Source organism: Capra hircus, chromosome 14, assembly GCF_001704415.2.
Source record: "Capra hircus breed San Clemente chromosome 14, ASM170441v1, whole genome shotgun sequence".
Lineage (NCBI taxonomy): Eukaryota > Metazoa > Chordata > Mammalia > Artiodactyla > Bovidae > Capra > Capra hircus.
The window spans coordinates 80,897,489-80,907,124 of record NC_030821.1 but is presented as its reverse complement, the minus strand read 5'-3'; the positions used below and the strand labels follow the sequence as shown (position 1 = coordinate 80,907,124).

At 63.5% G+C, this 9,636-nt stretch overlaps 1 protein-coding gene across 5 annotated transcripts; it reads right to left on the bottom strand.

The window, feature by feature from the left end:
• On the bottom strand, positions 1-9,383 carry GSDMD (gasdermin D). Of its 5 annotated transcripts, none has more exons than XM_018058675.1 (12): positions 6,215-9,383; positions 5,018-5,273; positions 4,655-4,847; positions 3,913-4,081; positions 3,670-3,772; positions 3,358-3,411; positions 2,820-2,918; positions 2,638-2,696; positions 1,556-1,697; positions 1,390-1,463; positions 1,132-1,269; positions 1-303 (listed from the first exon to the last, which is right to left on the bottom strand). In XM_018058675.1, exons 2-12 carry the CDS (start codon positions 5,229-5,231, stop codon positions 16-18), a joined length of 1,533 nt encoding a protein of 510 aa, XP_017914164.1. In that variant the 5' UTR covers positions 5,232-5,273; positions 6,215-9,383; the 3' UTR covers positions 1-15. The 5 variants fall into 5 exon arrangements, with proteins under 5 accessions (XP_017914164.1, XP_017914163.1, XP_017914162.1 ...); XM_018058674.1 differs by having other exon boundaries at positions 2,521-2,696; positions 5,018-5,235; positions 6,215-9,380; XM_018058673.1 differs by having other exon boundaries at positions 2,521-2,696; positions 6,215-9,375.

Below are 9,636 nucleotides of genomic sequence, written 5' to 3'. Positions count from 1 at the left end.
ATATTAATTTTACTGTCAACCTCGATCCTGAGTTTTCTCAGGTTGGTCACAGCTGGGCCAACCACCTCTTCTCTTTATTTTTATTTTTTTGGGCCACTTTGCTTGTGGGATCTTTGTTCCCCAACCAGGAATCAATCCCGGGCCCCAGCGGCGGAAGTGCCGAGTCCTTAACCAGCGGACCACCAGGGATTCTCCATTCCTTCTGTTTAGCCAGTCCTGGGGCTGCAGGGCAGCAGCAAGCCGGACAGGAAGGGAACATGGTTTCCCTCGCCTTCCACCAAGTGGAGGAGTGCCGACCGGCTCCTGTAGGGAGAGGCAAGTTTCTCCTGGCTGTGACAACTCCAAGGTGAGAGTAACTGCCTGGCTGAGTCAGTCACCCCCTCTCTGTGCCTGGCGAGGCCCAGGGACCACGGCTCAGGGCCGGGAGGTCTCCTCTCCTCTCGACAGACTCTTACCTTTGAGTGAATGAATTTGGATGAGACACACCCCAAAGCCCAGGTGTTCAGGTCATTTCCCCCAGGCCCCCAGCCCCAGGAGTGCAGAGCTCTCTGTCTGTTAGCGCCCAGTTCTTGCCCCCCTGCAGCTCTGCAGAGGGAGGGCGGCCTGCTGCCTGCATCAGAACGTCAGAATGCTCTCAGGCTCCCTGAGGTGGACAGAGAACAGTCCCGGGGGTTGGCATCGCCATGCACTGTTCTTTCCAGGCCAGCCTGCTGTTGGGGGGCACGGGCAGGGAGGAGCCTGGCCACGTGGCCAGTCGCTCCGGAGTGGCCGGATCCAGCACAGGGAAGGCCCCTGGTGCCTGCTCCCGGCCCTCAGGTCCCTCCCCGTCCTGTGTGGGCAACCCCCACGGGGCCCTCAACCCCTGATAGAGGCTCCTCAAAAGCTCGTGCGTCATTCCCCTGTGTTTGCCATCTCACATTTATTGGCTGTCCCCACCCCCTAGGTCTTGTGGAGAGGCGCCCACACGGCTGGGTGTGGCTCCTGGCAGCCGGTGGGCACTAGCTGTGCCTGCGGTGGGCGGGCCGCAGACTAGCAGAGCCGGCTCAGCCTGAGCAGCAGTGCCAGGCAGGCATAAAGCGCGCACACGCGGCTGCGGGCCCCAGGCTCCCAGCACACCTGGGGGGTGCCCACCTGGGGCTCCAAGCCGCACACCTCCAGCAGAGCCCAGGCGGGTGCCTCTGAGCCCCAGCTGTCGCCCAGGCGCTCTGGCGGCAGGGACACAGCCCGGTGCTCCTGCCACGGGCTGCTCTGCTCCACAAGGCACTCCACCTGGCAGACAGGGTGGGGACAGTCAGAGGGCCTGGCACCGGGCATCCGCCCATGCCACCCCATCGCAGGGCACCAGGTCCCACACTGGCCCACCCCTCCCCTACACCCAGGCCTTCTCACCAGCCAAAACGTCCCTGACAGGGCCCCCGTCTCCAGCACCTCAGCCAGCAGCACATGCTGGGCTTCGCTCAGCACTGTGGAGAGACCTCCGGTGAAAGGGCTTCCAGGGGCCAGCCAGAGGAGCTCGCGTCCCTGCCTTTTCCCTGCCCCGCCCCAAGCCCCTTACCTGCTAGCGCTTGCAGCAGGTAGAAGACGGAGTCCGCGAGCTCCATTTCCAGCTGTCCAGAGGGCAGCACCAGGGATTCAAGAATGGCGCCCACCGGACCGTCCCGAGGCTCCATCTGCCCACCACACAGGCCCTGCTCCAGCTGGAGGCACCCCGGGGGAGTTGGGGTGAGCAGGGTGGGACAGGCCCTGCTCCAGGTGGGGGTGCCCGGGGGACTGGGGGTGAGCAGGGCGGGACAGACACCTGCTCCAGGTGGGTGCGCCCGAGGGACTGGGGGTGAGCAGGGCGGGACAGGCACCTGCTCCAGGTGGGTGTGTCCGGGGGACTGGGGGTGAGCAGGGCGGGCAGGCACCTGCTCCAGGTGGGTGCATCCAGGGGAGTGGGGTTGAGCAGGGCGGGACAGGCACCTGCTCCAGGTGGGGGCGCCTGAGGGACTGGGGGTGAGCAGGGTGGGACAGGCCCTGCTTCAGGTGGGGGCGCCTGGGAGACTGGGGGTGAGCAGGGTGAGCAGGCCCTGCTCCTGGTGGGGGCACCTGGGGGAGTGGGGGTGATCAGGGAGGGCAGGCACCTGCTCCAGGTGGGGGCACCTGGGGGAGTGGGGGTGAGCAGGGCGGGCAGGCACCTGCTCCAGGTGGGGGCACCTGGGTGAGTGGGGGTGAGCAGGGCGGGCAGGCACCTGCTCCAGGTGGGGGCACCTGGGGGACTGGGGGTGAGCAGGGCGGGCAGGCACCTGCTCCAGGTGGGGGCACCTGGGGGAGTGGGGGTGAGCAGGGTGGGCAGGCCCTGCTCCAGGTGGGGGCGCCCGGGGGACTGGGGGTGAGCAGGGAGGGCAGGCACCTGCTCCAGGTGGGGGCACCTGGGGGAGTGGGGGTGAGCAGGGCGGGCAGGCACCTGCTCCGCTGCCCCACTCAGCTCTCGTGCTACCCTACCCCCAACACCCTGCACGCACAGCCCAGCTCACTCACCGACTCCTCCAGGGCTTGCAGAGCTGGCTCGTCCCGTAGCACCTGCCCCAGGCCACCCAGCAGCCGCCCACACAGCCCCTTGGACAAGCCCTCCAGGCCCACGGCCCAGGCCTTCACCTCTGCCTGGAGGCCCTGGAAGTCGTCAGTGGTCGCCAGCCAGTGCTCCATGGACCCATCTGTGGGGACAGGTCTGCAATTGCCCAGGTGCCCCTGTGGCCCCAGGGAGCCCTGGTAAGGGAGGGCAGATGCTGGGGGCCAAAGGGGAGCAGGGGCCCCAGGGTGGCCCAGAAGGTACTGACCCGACTGGAACTGGCAGGAGGAGTAAGAGAAACCCCTCATGGAGGCAAAGCTGAAGCACGAACGTGGATGGCCGTCTGCACTGCTGGAGGGCCTGTGGCCTGGGCAAGGTGGGGCTGGTCAGTGCTGGGGGCAGGGGCCCGAGCCAGGGAGGGCTGCCTCCCCTGGGCCCTCACAGCTTGTCATCCCAGTCCTGGCAGCCTGGGGCAAGGAGCAAGGCCAAACTTGCCTGGTGCCAGCCTCTCGCCATGTTACTCGTGTGTGTGTGTGTTTACACATGTGTGTATGTGTGCGAGTGTGCATGTGTGCATGTGTATTACATGTGTGTATATGTGCGTGTGCATTTGTACACACAAGTGTGCATGTTGCATGTGTGTATATGTGAGTGTGCATGCCTGTTTGCATGGGTGGGTGTGTGCATTTGCACTAGTGTGTGCATGTGTGTGTGCACGTGTGTGTGTGTGTGTGTGTGTCTCCCAGATGTACTGTTCTGGGCTCTCCTTATCAGCCTGTCCCACTTCCCAGGAGCGTGGGCCTCACCTGCCTGCAGCGACGAGAAAGTCCTTTGCTTCTTGTCTGGGAAGAGGAGGACGTCTAGAAGCCGGGAGGGGCAGAGATGAAGGAGGTAGGTTGGCGGAACACCTGGCCTCTCCCTGGCCCACTGGGCTCCCTGTGCAGCCCCGCTTTGTGCCCCGACCTCCCACCTGCCTGAACAAGGGGCTCTCGGCCACCCCAGCCCACAGTCATGCCACCAGATGTCCCCAGCACCGCCAGGCAGCCGGTGATTCTTCCAGGCCTCCCCGCCCCTGCGATGGAGCCTGGGCCCCAGAAGTCACTCAGACCCCAGCTCACCCCAGTCAGAGCCAATAACCAGCTGGGCCACCCGAAATGCGAGGGTGCTGCCTGAGGGGATGGTGACCGTCTTCTTCCGGCTCAGGTGGCCCTCGCCTTTGCCCTGAGGGATGGATGTGGGCTCAGGACTGGGTTCCGGGTGGTGGGGCTGGGGGCAGCCAGGTGCTGGTGGCGGGGGTCTGCGTGGGGACACTCCCCTCCTGCCTCCCCCGCTGTGCCCATTGCAGGGTCCTCGCCGCCCACCTGCAAGCAGAGGGCTCCCAGAAGTGCAAACTGGCCTAAGCCCTCCTGCTTGTGTGTCCGGGTGACCTCCACCTCCTTCTGTGTCTGCAGCACCTCGGTCACTACGAACACGTCATGCCCCCGACTCCGCAGCTGCTGCAGGGTTTTGGGCTCAGGCTGCCGCAGGCGCCTGCGGTGAGTGGGCCAGTGGGAAGCTTGCAGGGTGAGCCTTGCCCTTGCCTCCCCCTGCCCTGAGATGGCCTTCCCTTCCCTGGACCTCAGTGTCTGCAGCCATGGATGGCGTGATGTGGATGCCCCAGCACGGGACCCCTATCGCCCCATCCCCTGGATGCTCCAGTGCCTGTGGGCAGACAGGGGGCAAGAAGAAGGGACGAGGAAGCCTGCGGGCCTCTGGAGGGGCCCACCCTGCGGCTGGCTGCTCACCTGTCTGCTGTCTCTCTCCACTCCCTGGGTTCAGATCTCACGTATGTGTGCTGAGCTAACCGTCCTTCTCACCAGGGTCCCTGTGTGTGTTCCACCCCAGCCTCTTTGCAGCAGGGCTCAGTCTGACCCCTGGCCCTCTGACCTGCAGGATGCAGGCCCCCAGGACCTCAGCAGCCTCCTTCCCAGCCACTGGTCCCCGCACGGCCCCTGACTCTGGGACGTCCCTCAGCCTGCACAGACACCCTGTGACTGCTGCGGCCCCGAGGGCCTGCCCAGGGTCAGCTGCCCAGGGTCAGTGGGCCTGCGGCCCTGGGCTCACCTCTCATGGTGCATGGCTTCCCAGGTGTTGGGGGCCACTCTCAGAGTGCACAGGTCCATCGAGGCACTGGAACTGCCGGACACTGTGGCCCCGCCTGAGAGCCTGCCCTGTCCCGGGGCCTCCAGGTTCACGCTGCCCTGCAGCTGCCCGTCCATCGCATCGTGGAACTGGAAGGTGCCGCCACACTCCAGCACTGGAGCGAGAGCGCGGCTGAGGACCCGCCCGCCGGCTGCCGCCTGTCCCGCCTGGTGGAGGGGCCTCTGGAAAGCGCCTGCCCTCTGGAGACAGACCAGGGGCCCGAGCAGGAGCCAGCTGGCCCACCCCCCGCCCACCCACGGCTCGGACTCAGCACCGGTCGGGTACCTGGCTCCGGCGCATCGGGCTCTAGGATGTCCCTGATGGACAAGTTGACACACATGTAGCGCGGTCTCCAGAACCGTGAGTGCAAGGGCCTCCTGCTCAAAAGGCTGTAGGGCTGGAAGCTGGCGGAGCTCCACAGGCTATCCACGGGGGTGAGCTCCTTGTGGTCCAGCTCCCGGACCACGCTCCTGACCACCTTCTCAAAGGCCGATGCCATGCTCCTGAGGAGGGCAGCTGGTCAGGCCTTTCACCCTCAGGGCTGGAAGAGGGCAGGGGAGGGGAAGAGCAGAGAGGTGGCCGCTCAGGTGTCTCCGAGGCAGTCCTGCCTGGCCAGGCCTGCGATGCTGGCCCCCGAGTTTACCCTGTCACCCACTGTCCATCTCTGCAAGGGGCCCTGAGCGCCTCCAGGCTGGACGTCACTTGCAGCCCTCCATGGGACTCGGGCCAGTCACGCACACCATCTGTCCTGTGACCAGAGTGCCCACAGGAAGCCCCAGAAAGCCCTGGGACTCAGCACTTGTCGGGAAGGGGGCAGCCCTGGCCGCCCACCAAGCCCTCCATCACTTGGCTACTTCAACAAGGCTTTGGGTGACTCATGAAAAGTAGCCACTGAGGAAGGGCAGGGCAAGGCTGGGGCTCTGTCTGCCTTAGCAGCTGCCTTCGTGGCCGAGGTGTTCAGAGAGCAGGGAGCAGGCAGAAGCCATCGCCTCCTGGGCACTTGGTGCGAAGGCCCAGGCAGGGCCTGGCCCAAGCATCCCCAGCCCTGAGGCCTGTCCTCCAGGGCTTCCTCAGCGCCCAGAGCTCTGTGAGGCACCCGTCTGCCTTCAGGGCTCAGGAGCCATTGCGGGCCTGACTTAGGACCCAGGACGTCGGGGCTGTGGGAGGCCTCTAAGCCTCGGTGCTGGCCTGAGATCCCAGAGTGGGCCCAGGGGCACCTGGAGGTGCCTGCCTGGAGCTAAGCCCAAACCAGCCAGACTTTGGAGGGAGCCCCCTTCCCAAAGGCCTGGGGCTTCCCCAGCTGGTCTGGGATGCGGGGAGTCCCGGGGGGCTTGGGGAAGCCCAGGGAAGGTGACAGGACCTGGTCTCCACCCAGAGGTGCTGGCCTCCCCACCCAGGAGAAGCAAGGGCCGACCCCGGGAGCCAGGGCAGGCAGCCCCCTGTGAGGCACAGGGGCGAAGGGCATGGGTGGGGGCAGCTCACCAGTGACCGTGACTGTCGCGTGCCTGTGCCCACTAAGCCGAAGCCAGGCTGCCCTGCAGGCCAGGATTGGAAGCCTCTGCCGTGGAGTTGCCCAGCGCACACACAGCCTGAAGGTTCCCAGACCCAAAAGTGAAACCTCCGCGAGGCAACCGGAGGCGCTGAGAGGAGCCGGAAATGCCCCTGGTGAGCTCACCCGCAGGCTGGCTGGGAGCGGGAGTGCAGGGGTGGGGGCCTGGGAGGCTCTCACCCCATCCCCCATAGCCTCCAACCAAGCCGAGCTTCTTTGATCCTTCTCTCCTAAAACCCTAGGACAGGGCAAAGGGTCTGAAAAAACATTTCTTCAGGGAAAGTGTACAAATGGCCAGTGAGCTCGGAAGAAGAGGCTCAGGTCAGTGTCAGGGAAATGCGAATCAAAGCAAGGTTAGAGGCTGCCTCACACTCATAGGTTAACTGTAATATAAAAGGGGGAGTAACAAGTGTGGGAGAAGACCTGGGAGAATCTGGCAGCACACAGCGCTGGACTTGTAAAAGGGTGCAGGCGCCCATGGAAAACAGTCTGGCAGTTCCTCAAAAAGTTAAACAGAGAACTACGATAGGCTCGTCCATTCCAAGGCTAGGTGTGCATTCAAGAGGAATGAAAACATGTTCATGCAGAAACCTGCACGTGAATGCTCTCACAACGTTATTCTTAACAGCCACTATGCACTGCAAATGTCCATCTGTGGAAAATGTCCGCCTATGGACGCACGAACAAACAAAACGTGGTCAACACACACGATGGAGCGGTCGGTGTTCAGCCACAAAGAGGAAGTTTTGACACATAGCACAGTGTAGATGGACCTCAAAAGCGTTACACCAAGACAAGATGTCAGGCCCGCAGGACGACAGCTCTCAGGATCTAGGCGTATGAAATGAGAACAGGCAGATCTGCAGGGACAGAAAGCAGAGATACAGCTGGCAGGGGCAGGGGCGTGACAGTGTCTTTGGGGTGACGGAATGTTCTCAGATTGGTTGTGCTGGTGGTTGCCCATGTCTGGATATGCTAAACCCCCAGAGTTTTACACTTTTAATGGGTGAATTGTATGGTTTGTGGATTATATCTCACATACCACAGTAACATTCAGAGCTGTTAGTGTGAAAACCTGAAGCCAAGTGATGACATCCAGGCCTGGCACAGGCTCTCGATGTCCTTCCTTCCTGGGCTGTGTGTGGATCGTGTCCGGGGCAAGGCACCCAGGAACCCCATACCCCACTTCTCCACTGCCACATGCTGCCTCTGGATCTCCTGACCCTCTGGAGCTCACGCCAGGGCCCCTGCTGGCTGGCTGGCCCGAGACTCAGCCTATAGGCTCCACCGTGCACACTCACTCGCGGGGTGGTTGCATGTCAGCACCCAGCACTGCGTGCTCCTGCAGATGAGGGCTCTGAAGTGAACTGGACGAGGGCCCCGCCAGGAAGAGCTGCTGGCATCAGCCCCGATGCCAGTGCAGCGGTTGTGTGTTTTGGAACGTTGCAGCTGCAAATAAGTGGAAATGCTGATTCAAACGGAAAGGAAGCAATCTTGCGAAAGCAGAAGTTTGGAGCCGCTGTGAACTCTGGGCAGACACAGGCAGGCACCGTCCATTGGAGGGGGTGGGGTGGGGAGCAGGGTGGCTTCGGTGCCTCCCTGGGGTCTCTGAGGCCCTTTCTCTCTCCACGTCAGGGGACCAGAGTGCAGGCCAGCGAACTCTGCTGGCTGAGGGCCTCTGGGGCAGTGGGTCCCCACCCAGCTCAGTGTGGGGCTCCCACATCCGACCCAGCCGCTGGAGCCCATTTGCCAGTACGAGCAGGGCATCCTGCTGGTGGTGGCAGGATGCTCCAGGAGGCTGAGTGCGTGTCTGTGTTCCTGTGTGTATGTAACGTAAGCATGCATGCACATGTCCGCAAGTATGGGTATCCGTGCGTGATGTAGGTCTACGCACGAATGCGTGTGCACATCCGTATGGCTGTGTTTCGCGTGTCACGTGCTTGTGCCTGGGTCTGTGTGTGCACTCCTATGTCCAGTCCTGTATTCCGTATGGTGTGTGCTGGGCCCACCGGGCCTTCTCCTGCTTCTCCCTGTTCCCACAGCAAAGCTTCTGGAAAGCTGTGTAGCCTCCTAGTGGCCCCTGACTTCCACCTCTCCAGTTGGTCAGGTTCCAGGCCAAGGGTGGGGGTAGCAGGCTCTTCAGTATGTGGTGAATCTATTGTGGGCATCTAGCTGAGGTATGACTGGCCCCAGGTTTGTTTTTCTAGAAGGCCTTGCTGCCATGTGGGTGGACCGGTGGAGGCAGGTGCCATCCACACGGAGGAGCAGTGCGGCGGTCGCAGTGGCCATGGTAACGGGGGGTGTCGTGCTACACTGTGCCCCTCTGCCTCAGGCAGTGACCTGGGGCTGAATGAACCATGGAAGGGTGTTGTTGCTGCATGCTCATGGGGAATCTTAGTTCCCTGACCTGATTAGGGATCATGGAACCAGTGCTCCTGCAGTGGAAGTGAGGAATCTTAACTGCTGGAGGGCCAGGGAAGTCCAGAGTTCAGTTCTTTAGCAACAGCCTACACAAGAGGCACTGGGCTGGTGAGTGGTGGTGTCACTAGGCTCCTCAACGCAGAGGTCAGTCTGAAAGGGCAGGAAGTGAATCCACTGGAGAAGCAGAAGGAAGGTGGGAGGGGCTGGCCCTGCATCCCCCTCCCCCATGGCAGGCCTAGGGAGCCCCAGGAAGTCTGCGGCAACATCAGGCGACATGAGGGTGCAGAGGCCTCCCTGCGCAAGCTCCGGGGGCAGGCCCTGGGGTCCAGAGACAGGGAGGACACCGTGCCTGATGGAGTACTGTGACCAGGGCCAGGAGGGGCTCTGGGCTGCGTGCAGGGAGGCTGTGGCACCTCCGAGAGAGTTGGAAGGAAGAAGCTCACTGCAGCCGCAGGCCTCTACCACCGAGTGGGGCAGCACCCGGCCAGACCCTGGAGGGAGCTGGGCAGTGGGGGCCGGTCCCTGTCCTCGAAACGCCTAGCCCCTGGGAGGAACACAGCAGGTCCTAAGACGGGGAGATAACCAGGACCGGCTGTAGGATGCAGCGGCTGGGAGCCCCTCAGAGGAGATGGGGGAGCGGGCTGAGGGAGGGTGGTGTCCAGGCTGCGACAGCAGAGGCCATACCAAGAGAGACAGGGAGACGGGTGGGCGACGGTGTGGGGTGAGGGGAAGGGCAGTGGTCCCGAGGAACCCACCCGCGCTCCCGCCCCACCGGGCCCACCCAGCCCCGGACCATTCGGCTTCAGGGCACGCCGGGTCAGGGTTGCGGGGCCTCAGCGCGGGATGGGGGAGGTGCGTGGGGAGCCGCAAGTAGCGGCTCCACCTTGGGCCCTCCACCCAGTGGCACAGGAGTTCCCGGGGCGCCGCGATGTCG

Excerpts from the sequence above, each read along its gene's own strand:
- GSDMD (XM_018058674.1), bottom strand. The coding sequence starts at position 5,231 with ATGGCATCGGCCTTTGAGAAGGTGGTCAGGAGCGTGGTCCGGGAGCTG. Across the intron at positions 2,697-2,819 it reads CTCCTGCCAGTTCCAGTCGG|ATGGGTCCATGGAGCACTGG; the intron begins GTCAGTACCTTC and ends CTGTCCCCACAG. Across the intron at positions 1,270-1,389 it reads TGTCAGGGACGTTTTGGCTG|GTGGAGTGCCTTGTGGAGCA; the intron begins GTGAGAAGGCCT and ends CCTGTCTGCCAG.